This window comes from Tetrao urogallus, assembly GCF_951394365.1.
Source record: "Tetrao urogallus genome assembly, chromosome: 3".
NCBI classification, from domain to species: Eukaryota; Metazoa; Chordata; class Aves; order Galliformes; family Phasianidae; genus Tetrao; species Tetrao urogallus.
The window spans coordinates 59,701,445-59,719,268 of NC_136815.1; the positions used below are offsets into that span (position 1 = coordinate 59,701,445).

Genomic DNA, 17,824 nt, shown 5'->3' on the forward strand with positions numbered 1-17,824 from the left:
AAAGTAATTATGTAATACACCTGACAGACAGCTCTGGAATGAAATTGCCTGGCAAAGCACAGCAAGATCACATGGGCACTTCTACGTAAGCATAACTTCATTTTGTGCATAATATTAAGTATGCACATGGAAGAGTTTCCATACGCAGAGTTGATGTTGTAGGTACAGATAGTTTGAAAGACTGTTCTTCCCAAAAAATTGATAGCATAAAGCAATGATGATTTTATTCTGAACATTTGCTTGTTTCAAGAGTATAGGATATATGCCTGTAGCAATGAAAAGTAACATAAGGAAAAAATCCTTGAAAAGCTGATTAAAACTAGAAAAGCAGAAGTATGCATTGTTCTTACTTATCACTGTATTTGCAGTATGACAGTGAAGAACAGCAGAGTCTTTACAATTGGCTGGGCATAAAAGACTGTATTAAACTACCCTTGCAGATGCACAAAATTGAGTAACATAACAAAAGTTATGTCATCAATTTTTCATTACAACTAGAATAGAAGCTTGAACATTTCTTCTATTTCTAAAGTGAGATATATATGTGTCCATCTTTTGCCTTTTTTTCCTGAGATATTATCAAAGATGTAGGTGTGTGATGAGTAAGAAAGCTGAGGTTTGTTTGGAGTATGAGAACAAGAGGAAATCTGGAAAATGAAAATTTTAAAAACAGTTCCAGGAAGAAAATATTTCAAAAACAGCTGGCAAGGTAGCACTATAAGCTAGCTACCAAAGTCAGTTGTCCTACAAATAATAGTGACAACCTTGAAAATCAAAACCAAATTAAAACTCTGAGAAGGGGATTTAAATCTTTCTTTAACCAAGTGAATACATATCTCAGTGCATACGTATCTAAGACATTGCAGCCAACCCCTTGCTAGTTACAGCATTCAATAGAAAATTAAATTATAGAATGTTTCAGGAAAAAAAATGAATTGAAGGAAACTGTAATCCATGCCTCTCGTGCTATATATTTATCAGAATTTATCTATTTGACCAGGAAACATTAACCCCAAATTTTAAGATGCTCAGTGCAAAACTTTATTAGAAGGCCGCTAACTAAACTCATATACAGATTTTGTCTCTTTACCTTTTTGTGAACAATTGCTTCTTATGTAAGAGCTTTTTTTTAAAAAAGGATCTTCCAATGGAAGTCATATATTCTTGCTATCCAGAAGCAGGAAATACAGCCTAGAGAATCAAAGACCTTCTATGACATTTGTGTTTGGACTCCTACTTGCATGTTTGAAAATCAGGGGCCCTCAGATTCCAGTTAAAGTCTTTTTTCACTCCACACATTCCTCATCTCTACAGCGCTACCTGTTCTGCATCTAGCACCTTCTGATTTTCCTGGAGGAGTGGAAACTGGAACCAGAACAAGGAGAGAGGGGATAATAAAGATAATAATAACAAAGAATAAAGACTTAAGGCAACTTTAGAATGGTTAGATGCAGTTTGTCTGTTCCCAAAGCCCATAGAATCATCATAGAGTAGCTTCAGTTGAAAGGGATATCAAGGGTCATGAAGTTCCAACCCTCCTGCCATAAGCAGGGTCATCAACCTCCAGATCTGGTGCTAGACCAGGTTGCCCAGGGCCCCATCCAACCTGGCCCTGGACACCTCCAGGGACGGGGCATCCACAACATTTCTGGGTCACCTGTTCTAGCAACTTGTCACTCTCTCTTTAAACTTCCCCCTGACATCCAATTTAAACCTTCCCTCCTTGAGCATAAAACCATTCCCCCTTGTCCCATTTACCCAAGTAAAAAGTTGACTCCTTCCCTGAGCAAACAGTCAAAAAACATAAAGTGGTACTGTAATTTTTTTTTTACACATAAAAAACTTTTTTGTTTGTTTTGTTTTGTTTTGTTTAACTCAATGCATGATGTTCCTAGATTTCTGTTTCCTTCATGGGGTTTTCCAGACCTTAGAAAGATTTTATAGAAAATGCTGTGAAGTCTATACTACTGAAAGATATCTACATCCAACTGAAAAGAAACCAAAACCAACAAATTTCTAAATTCATTTTATAACCTACCCTGTACGCTCTTTGCTACTTTCAGTAGTTAGTACTTTTGAAGTAGTTCAATTTCCTGCTTCTCTTTTCTTAATAGAAGTTTTCCTCTTTACACTCCATGCAAACCATTCATTGAATTTAAACACAAAATTACCTGTTCTGAAACCCAATAATATGCTTCTTAATTATCTAACTTCCATTCACTTCAAACAAATGATAATCATTTATTCTATACCTTGACCTAGCACACAGTATAATTTAATTATCAGGAGAGCAATGTACACATATTTTGGTGAAAAATCCATTTGAAGAATCTTGAATTTCTTTGCTTCTTTCATGAGACTTTCTTAGAGGTATCTGTGTATAACTAATTTATATCAATGTTGGAAAGAAAATAAGCCTCTTGAAGACCAAATTGCACAGAGTTGTCATAACTAATTTTTGCTACAAGCATCTCAGTCTAGATGTATAATATCATCATAAAATGATATTACTATAGCAATCTGAAATGATATATTATAGCAATCACTAATAAAACAAAGAGGTCTATATCCAGTTTCAAAAGAACCATTTCCAAATCAAGTTATGATTTTCTCATATTTGGTTTTGGGTGGAAATAAATCATGAATCAATCAAAGCAAGTTAAAGTTTTAATTATTATATGATTTTTTCTTTCACTGATAAAAATATTCTTGCAACTTTATTTGATTTCCAAGCAAATGAAAAAGCATAAAACAACTTCTTACATAGTCAGAGCTATTTCTCAGGTATTAGACAGGATTCTCACGTTTAGTAAAATTTAGTAAATATTCAAATATGTATTAGAAAGAAATGATTCTGCAGATGAGAAGGACTTAAGTTACATTGTTATAGATAAACAGTGTAATACAGTTCACTGCAGAGCTGTAGTTGTTGAAATATTTTGTGTTGATAACGAATCTGATGAGAGAGATGCACAAATGTTTAGATGTCTGTACTTAGACCACCAGGCTGTAAATAGCAAAGTATTTGGCTTAGCACACTGAATGGCAAGCATCACAAGGGGGTCAAGTCACAGCTGTCTGTCTAAGGCATTGATTAATCACAGAAGTGCTTCAGGAAGCCTGTAAAGTTTCCAAAACCCAGGTATCACACTAATGATTTCTGTATAAAGTTCATTACAGTGTTAAATGTATCCTGTATGAGATGATACATCCTACAAGACTGCTCAGATACAACAGTCTTCTGCTGAAGCCCCTGCACACAAGAAGGCCTTGCTTTTCCACGGCTTGGGAAGTCCCTAGCCGAGCAATTGTGTTCCAGCGTAACTGAGGTTTGAAGTCATTAAAGCACATTCAAAATACTTTCTCACATCATTATCTGTTACATAACTTTTTTTTTTTTTAAAAAAAAAGTTCTTTGCCACCATCCATAATGTCAGTCTAAGAATCAAAGATCAACCTTCATAGAAGTTATTTTCACCAGTGGATGGACCTTCCAATTCAGAGATCAGCCACTGAAAAGTGAAGAAATGCAACAGAGGCTGGCACTGTGATTAACAGTCTAAGCTGAAAGATTCATGATTCACGGATGATATAATTGTTTGGAGTCCTGCGCTGAGGGGAATTCTAAAATGAACTTAATCTTAGATGTCTGCACTAAATAATGTGAGTCTTTCTTAGCAAGGATGCCTGGTTCTCAGATTTCCACATTCCATTATATTTAATTTATTCTTTATCCACAGCAAAGCATTTTTTGTGAGATCTAAAGGCAATAAAAAATAAGTAGCTGAAATTAGCAACTTAAACTTTACTATATGAGAAATCACTGTGAAATTTAAATATACACAAATACACAAACTGACCCATACTTCGTCTAGCTCATTGTCATTATTGTGGTTAATCTCTCTCTTTCACAACTATTACACTATTTCTTGGAAAAAGGTTTGAAGGGATTCAGCTTTCCAAACTTATTTGAGCTCAGTGTATACTTCTACCTCTCAATTAAATTGTCCCAGCACATTTTCAAGGTATTTAGGAAAATGGGCATATTTAGAGCATAATTTTCTTGCTCAACTGTGGGTACATACTCAGCAATAAGTCTAAGTTTTATTATGGAAGAATCAGTATCCCTCTTTACAGTGGACACAACAACTTGGTCAGATGTAAATATCTGAACTTGGACAAGTGGATCCCACATATTGTCACAAAATTTCAAAAAGTTCTTAAATGCTTTTTTAAAAAAAATTGAGTAATTTTAACTTTTTTATTATTATTTACTTTTTTTTCACTAAAAGACTTAACTTTCGTTCTTAAAAATGGATCTTTTTTTTTTTTTTTCTCTGTTGGGTAAGCTGTTTGACTTTATAGGTATCAGAAATGAGATAGTCTTCTGAGATGACCATCTTTCAAAAGAAGAGTGAGTGAAAGCAAACATATACTTAGAAAATTACTTCCTTCTTACACACTAGTTTACCATCAATAGAAGTATAACTTGAAAAGAGTTAAAGAACAAATATTTGGAAGAAATGTTTGTAAAAAGAAAAAAATCAGAAAATGAAATAACAATTGATTGCAAAAAAAACCCAAACATATATGCTGTCTGTTAAATCTATATCAACTGATCTCAGCATACAAACAAGAGAAACCGAGTGAAGCCAATAATGACTTCAGTTACACAGAGAAGTTTGGTCTTAGGCTATTTCTTGAAATTTCCTACTACTTTAACTAGTTTAGTTGCTTATCTTCTCCTGGTACTGAACAATCCAAAAGCCAGAGACTGCTGAAATTCAAGTTAAGGAATTTCCACTTCTTTTTCTAGTTTTGTTGACCAAAAAATGTGATGTGGCTTATCAAAAAACCTGTGTACCAAAGTCAGACACAAACACTGGCATAATTGACAGTGCAAATACAGCTTAGAACCTACCCAGTACTTTTTGGTGACAACTAAGAGGAATTGTTGCCATCTCCATTCAGCCCTGAGCTGAATGTCAGTGTATCACTCCTCCAAGACACAGCAAAAAGCATTTCAATCCTCCAGAACAATGTGTGTGAGAGATCTGAAAGCACCTTTCACCCGCAGATGAATACTTCAGCTTCTGGACTGTCATTTTGTGCTTTCTTTGTGGTAAATGAATTATTCAGGTATTTACACATAGCAGAAAAGCTCCAGGTGTAAATACAGACACACTGCGAGTTGAGGATCAGGTAAGCGTCTGAGAAATGGCCCTGAGGATCTACATTCTAAAACCCACATAAGGGATAAAACAATTCAAATATTTTTCAGTGGACTCCATAATATTCAGTTATTGAAGAAAACAATTTTTTTTTTTTTGTCCAAACTTAGAATATCTTCTTTGCCTGGTAAGTACAGACAGCTTGGGAAAAAACAAAATTTGAAACAGAGTTATGATTCACTGGATGTACTATGCAGCCACTTCTGCAAACACTAAACTCTATACATATTTTTTTATTTGTATCTCAGGGAGTGTGCAATGCAGCAGGCTTTGACATGCTTGGAATATTTTAGTATTTCTTTAAGGAAATAAGGATTTGTATTTCATATGCCTCAAGAGCATATTTTTTATAATTGGATAGTTACCACTAAAAATAGTTCAGGGTTTTGGCTGCATACAATGAGATCAAAGTAGGCTGTAAAACAATATCTTGAAAATTAAAAATAGAAATTGCCTCAGATGAATATTTAAGACATGCAAAATTAGGTCTCTCACATTATCTGTCAGATTGTAGGGTTGATTATTTGAGGAGCTGGAAGTCAGTCCTGAATGCCTGATCAATGTAGCATTTCAGGACCTACTCAGAACTTTGCAGGGTCAGGCTCAGAGTTTACAACAGTACAACTAGACTGTCTTCATAAAGCACTGCTTAATTAAAGTATTTACACATACAGCAGTAATTCATCATACTATAAGCTAGTGCTGATTAAAACCAGTAAGCTGGTCTTAAAACCTTGTGCACTCATTAAAATCAACAGTAGGATTCCTAAAGGCTTGACCCACTTCCAATGCAGTTTGACCCAATTCCATGTGATGTAGCTCCATTTATAGTTTATCTGTTGATTGGGATTTATCCATCCAGCAGATCAGCTATTGATTTCCACACAACTGCACAATTTACAGAATCATTCGAGATGAAAAGAGAAAACATCTATTGTTCAACTTTCTTTGTTCTTGGCCACCCCAACAGGATTAATTATCATATTTGAGATCATATTTGGTAGATAAAAGGCTAGCTTGCCCTGAAAACAACCATTGTGGGGGAATAACTTTCCTTTCAGCTGCTTGTACTTCCTGACTACCACACATTGTTACACAATTGTTTTGCTAACATTTAATCTACCGTGTATATAAAGCAGGAGTTTTTCCTCTAATTTTAGACCTCTATGGGGTACCCACTTCTTTTTGTTTAGGCAACCAGTGGCAATTTCTTGAGGAGTCCACAAATGTCAGATATGGGTAATTCATAGCACACTTGTACCATCTGACAAAAGGGAACACGTAGGAAAACATTCTTATCAGAGCAAGAAGGAGTGTTACAATTTTTTCGGGGACCATCATTGCTACTGGCTCTCTACAGAGACTGAAAAACACATGTATAATAGTGACAGACTTGTGACAACAGAGTATGTACAGTGCTACTCTAACACAAATTCAGCCAATTGCAAAGTTAGTGTGAAATCAATAATTTTTACCAAAGGCAGAGTTGAACCTGCTTTATAAGGCCTGGTATTCTTGCAGCCCCACAGGTGTCTGCTGTGGGAGGATAATAACAAAATTGAATATGAAAGAATACTCTGAGTTTCCTCTCTGACAAATGTGTAGCGTTCATGTCTAGACCACTAATTCTATTCAGCCTTCCTGGATTTATATTAGTCAGGAAACTACTTGTGAATGCTACATAGCAAACCATTTGACTGAATTGGTGTAACATTTCAGCTCTGTGTAACAAATCAGCTCTGCTTTTCTATCTCCATCCTGGGCAGTATAGCTCAGGAACAGAAGTTCACTTCCTTAATACAAGGTGACTCAAAGCCACTCTCATGACCTAATCTTTCACGAAGTTAGTTAAAACCGGGTCTCTGTCAGCATCAAATATTCCAGTCTTCTCATCTGGATCCTGAATGAAATTACACTGGCTAACTATAACTTTTAAACTGCCAGAGATTTTCAGCATTAGTTACCTTAAACTTTTAAGAACGGAAGGGAAACTTTTTTTTTTTTTTGTGAGATTTAGCCTTAAATCCCGTAACTGTTGACTTCCAAGTGCTTAGTTTATGGCATGAAAATGTCACTTTTCTCTCACTGACTCCCCATTCTCTCTTTTTTGCTTGTTTTTAATACTGGTTGCAAACTGAAGGTGATGAAAGGAAAGCAAATAAATGGAACATATCTAGTCTTAAATAAAGCATTTTATAATATTCCACCCTAAATTCATTCCAAAAGATGAGAATAAATGCCACCTGGAATGAATACTGCCTGAATGAGTGTAAATCGCAGATAGTCATGAAATTAATTATGCTGCAATAAAGGATGCTGCTGAGCCACTTTGACACCTGTTCTCTTAGTCTTCACATCAGTGAGTAAAAAGCAAGAAGCAAGAGATACTGGTAGGGCTCAAGAAACCAGCTCTCTCCATTCTTTGGATCAGCAATCCACAGTAATCTGGAGCTCAGGAAAACACTGAATATTTAGGAGCTCAAACAAGCATAATTTTAATGCATGCCAAGAGCACATAAGTGGCAGAAGCTGCTGTAAAGGGGCAACATACATTTCTGCAAGTATCTGCTTCCTGGCACAAGGAAGAACACATGTGAACTGCGAAAGCTGAAGTTATCCTTCCAATACCTCTGCCCATGCCCCTTGTGGAATATGATTTCCTACCAGGAACACAGCTTGAACTGCTTTATATGGGTACATCTGTAGGTAGCAAAAATACACTTGATTTTTTTTTCCCCTTCTTCTCTGTCCATGCAAAGCAGCCAAGATTTTGCTAAATCAGAGAGCCCCAGGTCAATTTCCACAAATAAATTGAACCTGACAGACCACTGAAGATAATTTTTTCTTCTTTTTAAGATCTCACATCAACGCAAAACTTCACTAGGCAGACCTGGGGAACTTCACCTTGCACCTAGACTAATTTTGTTTTTTTTTTTTTTTAATTGAGTAAAAGAGCAAAAATAAAAACAACAAAACAACCCAAAACATTCCCATTATTCTGTTAAGATAATCTCCTTTGATGGCCACAGCAAATATCTAAGGTGAGAACAGCTCAGGGAACTGCTCAGTCTTCAAACACAAAGCTGAGAAAGACACTTTTTTGCTGCTGTTTCATTTTACATAACATCTAGCATTAGGATTAGCTCCACTGGGGGAAAATCCCTTTTGTAGACATTTTCAAAACATCTAACTGATTTAGAGATTTAAGTCTTGTGACTCAGTTGGCTTTCCCCTTCAAATTTTATCTTGAATATTTCTAACATTTAGTCAGATTATTTCATACATTAAGATAGATCTGAGACAGTTAATAAAAATATTCCGGTTACAAATATTACTAAAATATGAATCAAGAAGGGAAAACAAGAGCAAAAGTCTAATTTAAGCCCAGAGGAGGGATGGAATATTCTTCTAATCTGCTGATCAAGTATATGAAGGGAGCTTACAAGCAGAAGGGGAACCAATTTTTTGCACAATATGATAGTGATAGGGCAAAAGGGAATTATTTTAACCTGAAAGAGAAGAAAATCAGGTGAGATGTTAGGAAAAAAAATCTTTACTGAGAGAGTGGTGAGGCACTGGCACAGTTGCCCGGAGAAGCTGTGGTGCCGCATCCCTGAAGGCACTCAAGGCCAGGTTGGATGGGGCCCTGGGCAGCTGAGCTCATGAGGGGCAGCCCTGCACATGGACAGGGATGGAGCTGGTGGGCTTTGAGGGCCCTCTCACCCTAAGCCATTCTGCGATTTTATGATTCAATGATTCTTTATTCCAAGGCATCAGCAAAGCACTCTGTATCCATAGGGCACACGTACAGATTTGTAACTGCAATCTGGGATTACTTCCTAGACCACACGTTTCTATAAACCCCACTGATTTCACAGCCAGCCCACAGTCTAAGTTACCTGCACCAATAATTTTAGCTCTCACAGTACATCATCAACTGGCCCCAAGCTGTAATAGTCTTGGGAGGCTTTCAGTGATTAAAATAGGCACACAGTGCTGAAAATTGAACCTGTAACACACACAGGAAAACAATCTAGCGTTTGGCTGCAGGTTATCGCTTAGAATGTCAGCTGAATTTATCAAACTCAGATATGAGCAGTTAAACAGCTTTTGGTGATCTATAGCTTCTGTATACAATTGCAAACCTAAATCCAACTTAACTTTTTAAAGGTGTGAAAAGTCACAAATGATTTTTCAAAAATTGTGCTCTCTTCTCTGAATTGAAAAAAAAAGCAACCCTTATGTATTGCCCTGCATGTGGCAGGGGGGTTGGAGATTCATGATCCTTGAGATCCCTTCCAACCCTAGCCATTCTGTGATTCATTCTGTATTTACTGACCTTTTTGATTCTTTCTTTGGGGGTTTTTCATAGTCTCTCCCTTTTGAGGGGAAGCATAGACTAGAAGTGTAAACAAGTTTCTCCTTTTTATCAGGACTTCTACAATTTACTAACGCAACACAGCATTTGCCTGCTGTCACATCACACCAACACAACCATGCTCCAAATGTCACATTAACAAAGTCAGGTTATAAAACATTCTGCGCTGACCTTTTGAACTGCCAGAGTTAGCTTAGTTTCTATTATTTAGAATGGGAAGCCTCTGCTTATTTTCTCTTTCTAAATGCAAGAAACACCTGCTTTTTATTCAAAAACTTGTTTGAATTCCACATTCTCACAATTCACTCCACTTCCTGAGTGGACTCCTAAAGCATCTTTGTAAAAAAGGTTAAACTGATTGACCTATGTACACCAGACACTTTGTTCTTCCTTATATTCAGGATAAGGAGTACAAACAGAAACCACTCAGGAATCTGCTTCCATCAGTGCTCTCAGCTTTCCCTTCTAACACAATTCAAGGCAGAATGTGTACCTATTCATCTTACCAGGTTTACAAATTACCCAACCTTTTTAAATGCCAAGAGCAGGGGATCTGCATTACCAATTTTGGAGCTATAGTATACTTTAAAATGGGGCAAGGATCTACCATGATTTTATGGTATACAAGAATACATACTTTCTAGGGATAAGCTATCCAGCCCACTCATTATAGATGGACATGTACAGTTGTGTAATATCACTTTTAGGAGATCACTTTCTGAGGGTATTATACTTTTCCTTCTCCTTCAAACTATCCCTTCCTGATAGAGCTAACCTGATTCCCAGTGTTCCAGCCATGGACAGGAAGGCTGTGACAGTGCTTCTGATGTCACTGGGGCCTTCTGAGCCTATCTACTAACACCAGAAAAGACCCAACTCTGGTACAATACAAGGAAATTGTTTATTACATACAGATATTCCTACACAAGAGATTAACCTGCAAAGATTGAGTGTGGTCCTTCAAGGCCAAACAAGTATCTGAACCAGATGTGCAGAAAGCAGCTCAAAGAGGAGAGAATATGTCACTACATATTAAGGCATTAGAGAAAGTGAGGAGGATTATGCTGAAGAGACAGAGGTAACAGACAGATTTGTGTTAGTAGTCAGGGATCATATACAGTATCATTTTGTTCTAAATCACAGCTCCCAACTCCTTTGCTCGAGCAATTTATTTACAACATCGAAATTAATTTGATGCATTTTTGAATCTGGCAGTAGTTTAAAACTCTGCACATTAAATCATCTGTGGTGAAATCAGATCTTTACACATTCATCCCCTTCACTCCATAATCATTTAAGAAAAAGAATGTACACGCATTCCAGATAAAGATAACAAAGAAAGCATTTTCCTCAACAGTTCATACTCATATTCTCCCTTGCATCTCAGCTTCTTAGCCAATAACTCAAGAATAAAATAAATATGACTTAGCCCCTTCCTCCCAAGGAGCAAGGAGAAATTAGAGTCCAAGTAGGCTTTTTTTTTGGATGTTTTTTTCTAAATCCAAAAGTATCTGTGATTATTTGACTCCCAGAGTCTTCAAGGGGGAATTCTGAAATATAAGCTTAGTCTGTCAGCTAACAGTGATGACAGAGGGTCTATATTGCCACTGGAAGAAAAGAAATTGAAAGCTACTATTTCTTGAACTTATCATGTCTTCTTTTGGAATGGGGGCAATAGAACTGTTGATCACAGCCCCTTGGCCGAGACTAGCCAACCAGTTCTTAAGCAACATGATTCAAGTCAGAAAATGACACAGTGCTGTTGCAGTGTTACTTAAGATCAGACATATAGAAAAATAAAAAATCTACCTCCTCCTAAATCTATTAATTACATACGCTCATTTTCTATTATCACATTTACAGAATTATTCTTCATTAATTTCTCTACAAGATTCCAGCGATGATGTATGAAAACTTTGTTTTTACAGAAAACACAAAATCTTCATCTCAGAGAACTGGAGGCCGATACAGTGCCTGTATGACCAGCTATGACTTGGAATTAAACTAGCACATAAAATGACAGAATAAAACAGGACCATGATTAAATCACAAAAAGGAGGACTAGTAAATCTGAAATGCAATTTAGTTTTTTCAATCCCTTTATGTGAATCTTTGGATTAATAATGCTTCTGTACTACGTTTAGTATCAATGTCTACAGCATATAATTCACAACTGCTGTTGGTCACCTACACAGTGAACAAACCCATTTTCACTGTGCCTTTTCAAAGCGTTTCTTGATCATGTCATTTATGTGTGATAGGTTTAACTCACATAGTGATCTCCATTTTCTCCTAGCACTATGATAATGTTGCCTACCACCCTGGAACTAGGTCTCAATAGGAAATTTTGGTCAAAAACTCTTCATTATAAAATTCCACTGGGAGAATCCCAGCAGACACTATAACTTTACCACCTCTCACCTACAACTGAACAAGGTTTATGTGCTGGCATCATCAGTGAGAGCTATAAACTCCAGAAGAATCCAGCTATACTTACTGCCCAGGGGAAAAAGAAAAATTATACACCCTTATTGTTTGTTACATGAAATCAGCAAGTATTTATATTTCACATTCTGAATACACACACAGTATATTCACATTTTGTTAAGCAAATGGAATACTGCCTCTATTTACTTTTCCCCAAAGTCTATACCTGATTATTCAAAGGTACACTTAAAATCTGGAAAGAAAAAAAAGTATTCATAAGGAGATTTTACTTTCACTTTGGTGATATGCTTCTGAGGCAGAAAAATTTTAATCCCGGATTCTGGATATTTGACACCAGGGACTATGGATATTTGAAATGATATTTCAAATCCGATTTTTCAATGTTGTAATTAAATATTTGGTGTCTCCTGAATATCTGGTGTCTACTTTCAGCATTGCTCACAGAAAGAAAATCCACAGAATGGTTCTGAAGGAAATATACAAGAGAATTGATAAATGTAAAAATATTGAAAGGCAGTTAATCACATTATTTATATGAATTATTATTTAAGCAAGAACCAAAAGTAGTCCAAGTCTGTCAGACAGAATTTTAAATAATAGAAGAAAGCTACATACGTATGATCTACACACATTTCAATCCTACTTGTTTACAATTCAGCTTTCCTTTTCCTTTTCAATCTATTCTAGCACCAAAGTCTTTTAGGTTTCCACAATGTGTGTACAGCAACAGTTGCCAGGATCCTCTTTCTGCTTGCACTAGCCAGAAGATTTTGGCCATCTACTTCAGCTACATGTTTGACAATGAGAATATTGCTTTAATAGCATCAGTGGACAAAACCTCTTCATTTGGAAAGATGCCAACATCAAACATTTCTTGGATATTTCAGCTAGACTGGCAGACTGCTCTTTATTTGCCAGTGTGGTAGGAAAATAAAATGCAGTTACATGTGCTCTGTGCCCTCTGCAGTATAATATAACATTTCTGGGTGACAGTCACAATCTATGCGTTAGTAAGTAGTTTGGTCCCAACTACCCTTGGCACAATCTCTTTGCTTGCAAACCTAACAGAGGCTGAAAATGGGACATGTCTAGTGTGAATTTGGGAAAAGCTACTACCTTCAAAATTAAGGCAGTGATTCAAAATCTTATTACAGCATGTCATACATACTGCAGTTACACTCTGAGCTATCATGCTCTGGTTTTCCCTTGCATCATTGTCTGCTTTTCCATATCCAAAATGTTCACAAATCTTCAACTCTTTCAAAGGGTAGATAACAGCAGGACAAAGGGAAATGATTTTAAGTTGACAGAGGGAAGATTTAGGTTAGATGTCAGGGGGAAGTTCTTATGAGAGTGGTGAGGTGCTGGAACAGGCTGCCCAGAGAGGTTGTGGATGCCCTGTCCCTGGAGGTGTTCAAGGCCAGGTTGGATGGGGCCCTGGGCATCCTGATCTAGCATTAAATGGGGAAGCTGGTGGCCCCGCCTATGGTGAGAGGAGTTGGAGATTCATGATCCTTGAGGTCCCTTCCAACACAGGCCATTCTGTGATTCTGTGAAATAATCTCATTAGCACAAATGTTCCCAGCAAAGATTTTTGCGATAAGGAGTCCTGGACAACTTTCCCTTTGCAATAATTTGATTAGCAGTTTGCAACTTGAAAGGCTTTCATTTTCCAGTAAAACATCCAAGTAGATTCAGTTAGAGCACTGTCCTCTGAATCTGTGGAAAGTGTGTTGCTCACTGCCGTTTTTCTCATTTTTGTATCATTTTGCCTTTTTAGTTCTTGTCAGAATTGTCAGGCATGGTCTGTCTGATACTATAGGAAACAGAAAACAAAAACCTTGAGTCCAACATAGACTGGGAGCTGTTCTTCTGACCAGACAAATAAGGACCAACATTTTTGGCCATGGAATCTTACTTCTCATATATGACTACCTATTTACCCATCTTCTTTCTCTACAATGATTTATTGGTGATATTTGCATCCTTTCATTCAAAACATTCATAAAATTATAAGCTCTTATAGATGAAGAAATGACTGCAGAGGTACAGAACACTAATACTGATGATTTCCATCTATGTTAAGGTAATAAGCTACTAATGCACTTAATATATGTGATGTTCATAATTACCATGAATTTCATTAAAAGAATTTGTAATATATCATTGATGCAGTCTTTTTTTTTCCTAGAAAACACAATGATTTGTATTACAGTTCATAAAATTCGTTAATGACTGAAATACTTGTCTGTCTCAAGCCTGATAGCACCTAACAGCTATAATTACAAAGGAAAAGCCCATTTACCAATCTCAGTATTGGACTTAATTAGCTTATTTCCACTATTTGGAACTTCCCCATTAGCCCATGATTTATGAAATGTTAATGTGAATGTTTTGGAAAGCTTTCTAACCAATGTTTTAAGATTACTATTTTTTTTTTTTTTTTTTTTTTTTTTTAAGGAAATGGATAATTTTTTATAGCATTGCCACGGTAATCATGAAAGAAGAAGAGAAAAATCTTTTAACAGATGGAGTATAATTTATATTAAAAAAAATAAAAAGAATACTTTCAACTACTTATCCTTATACTTGAATTTCTTACTTTTTTTTAGTATAGTCTTCTCTTTTCCAGAATTAGTGAGAACAAAAGACAGACTTCAGATGTGTCTTTGGACTATAGCTTGCATGAGAAATAACCTAGTCCATCTTCCTGATCTTCTCCATAGGATGTGTAGGTTATAATGAAAACAAACAGGCTTTTTCCTGCAGGTTGATGGGAAATATTTGGTTGATGACCAAAATCCTGGGTATGGGCCTGAATCAATTCTGAAACAGCCATTATGTAACAGCAAGGAAGTATAAAATGGACAGCTGTCTCCTATGTTCTTATTGACCAAAGAGTATTTCAACTGGTTGTAAGACCATTGGTGTTAAATAGCAGCTCTTGCAAGACTGAGAAACACTAAAAATTCACATTTGAAAGGATGATAATAAAAATCTGTTTAAAATTAGCTATCCAGAACTTCAATTGCTCCTGCAGGTTACTTCCAAAGGTGCTTGTTCACCTTCCCATGATTCCACATCACATCATTAATGCACAGAGGGAAGGTGCCAAACTTCCCCCCTTTTGAGTACACTAGCAGAGTGCAGCTGCCTTAGGCAGGATGCACAGGGCTTCCTTCAGACTTCTGAGGAATGAACACCTCTTGTAAAATCTCCTTGCAATATTTACTCATGATTCTTTCATGTTGCTGTAAACACTACTACTATGAAATAATGGGAGGAAGAGGCGGAAGAGGAAGCAATAAATATTTATCATTAGTGTTGAGCAATAATTTCTAGATTACATTATCATGAGATGAGGCCTGCAAAAATTTAGTGGACAGAAATGCTTCAGGGAGCACGAGTTAATAGCATCAGTTATAGATGTGAAGACAAAAGCAACCCATAAGATTGCTGCTGTAAATTACCGTGAGTAACAAATCCCCTCAAGTGCATTGCTGTTCATTAATAATAATGCCTATACAGCAGACAATTTCTACTCAAAGGATGAGCCTTTGCAGTTTGGTCAGCAGAATTATGTTTAAAGTGATCTCCTGAAGAAAGTGCACGTCTCTTTCTCGTGCACTGAAAGCTATCTGCCAGCTACCTCTTCCTCCTGCTCTCACGAGATCATACAAATGCACTCTTCTCCAGTTTCATCACTGGATCAGACTAGGAACAAAAACATTAACTGCATTCTATAAACTGTATAAGCAACTATGACGTCTTCTATAAATCAGTATTTTGATTGAAAACTTGACAAAGCAAGCTCCTATTCCCAGCTTGACAACTGCTGGTTTCTGCAAAGAGAGTCTGCATTTGGGGTCTCTACAGCTGGGACCACTCCCTGCAGAGCAGCTCAGGCTGAGTGGACACAGCAGGCTTGACGTGTCACACTGCAGGGAGTGTTGCCTCCAAGGAATGGGGCTGATGGTTTCTGTCCTTTACTTGCTGAGGGAGTACCTTCTGAAACAACCTTTGGGAATCAGTTGCTGAATTTCAAAAGCAAGCCTTCAGAGAACACAAATGTGAACTTGAAAGAGCTTAATAGCCAAAAATCTCTCTAAATAAACTTCTCTAATAGCAAAAGGCCTCTTCAGATTCAGTTTCCAAAAACAACTGCATTAATGACCAGGTGCTTAGCTGATCAGTACAGTTTTTCCAGCATCTGGCTGTTATAGATCAATAGTTTCTGTATGTGTGTGAATTTTCTTCTAGGAAAATACTTGGAAATATGTCAGACCACTAAGGGTTCAAAATACAGCATTTAAAATAATTGTACATATTTAAATTGTTCTACAATAAATGCAATTTTTTCGTTAAGGCTGAAACTGCATGCATAATTGTAATGAGAATAAAATTGTTTGTAACCTACCTTGGAACTGCGTAAATTTGATGGTTCCCATCCTCTCTCCATTCCTGAAAACAACTTGACCCTAAATAAAATAAATAAATGACTTAAATGTTTTATAAATCTTAAAAAAAAAAAAAGTAGTTTAATTAGAACTGCAATTGTTTTCCATTCACTATTAAAATTACCCAAGAAAGTGTTAAATATTGAGAACAGCAGATTCAACCCAGACTGAAGAAATTTATTAACATCTTAAAGCTTTCATCCACAAATTTCAAATGGCTTTACAAAGTTGACCATTGTTATCACTCACTGTTCAAAGTCAGAACTGGAGCCAGTAACCGATGACTGTATTTGTCTAGGATACCTAAGAGTTATCAAGGATCATCTCAAAAAAGGATCTACATTTCATTCCTCATATGGATCTCCAAAAGGCTCTATAATTTATTTATATCAATGATTGTGGATACTAAAAGCATTTTATACTATACCAAGTTTCATGTCCAAGTACTCTTGATAAATGTAATGTGTTTAAGACATAATGTGCTACCCTTCATGATGCTACATGTTGATATACTTCAAAATAATAGTCAATGGTCACACAATGTGGAAGCCTCCCCACATATGCCTAGCAAATTACTCCCATCCTTCACCCCATCTTTCTGACAAAATATCTTTTATATTTTTGTCCCCACTTTGGCTATTTTGTGATGGAGTATGAAAGAGCAAGTTTTCAATCATTTCAGAAATATTTTTAATATCTTAAACTTGCAGTGGAGTGCTGAGTGTGGTCATTGTAGACTGGAGTTTTATTCAACTCCTTGTTTGGATAATTATTATAATCTCCATTAATTTATTTTTTTAGCAGACATCATTATAAAAGAAACCAAATGGTAAGCATCAGAGGCTACTATCTGTGCAAGTCCCTTTTTAGATTACTTCTGGTCACTAAGGATTCAAAACACAATCATCTTCAGTTTAAAGAAGAATGCAGCTAAAAAAAAGCAGTTTTTACCCTTGTTACAAAATCTGATCAAAATACTGATACAAAGTGATTGTATCATCTTACTGATATGAACTCAATTTGAATTTTAATAGTGGAAAGATTGTTCAGTCCCCTGCAAGGAACTATACCTACATGTGTGGTACTCTCTGCAGAACATGCATCCCACGTTCTCTGCTAATCACAGAACACTGTTCTCTTTCAGTAAATTCAGGAAGACATCCTATAGTAAGTATAATCTACCTTGTGCTAAGAATTAAAAGCCCAAAATTTCGGTCTATGACAGAAAGAGAGCAAGACAAATGAACATCGATGATACAGATTCTCTCAACAGCCACAGAAGGGCGCAAGAACTGCTCCTACTGAAGTTT

At 36.4% G+C, this 17,824-nt stretch overlaps 1 protein-coding gene across 1 annotated transcript in view; it reads right to left on the minus strand.

The window, feature by feature from the left end:
• The window catches only part of GABBR2 (gamma-aminobutyric acid type B receptor subunit 2), a gene marked incomplete at both ends in the record, with an annotated part of 442,331 nt that overhangs the window by 169,016 nt on the left and 255,491 nt on the right, over positions 1-17,824 (minus strand). The window contains one exon of the mRNA XM_079533247.1: positions 16,475-16,535. Coding sequence (XP_079389373.1) covers positions 16,475-16,535 — 61 coding nt within the window. The remainder of the gene's footprint in view (positions 1-16,474; positions 16,536-17,824) is intronic.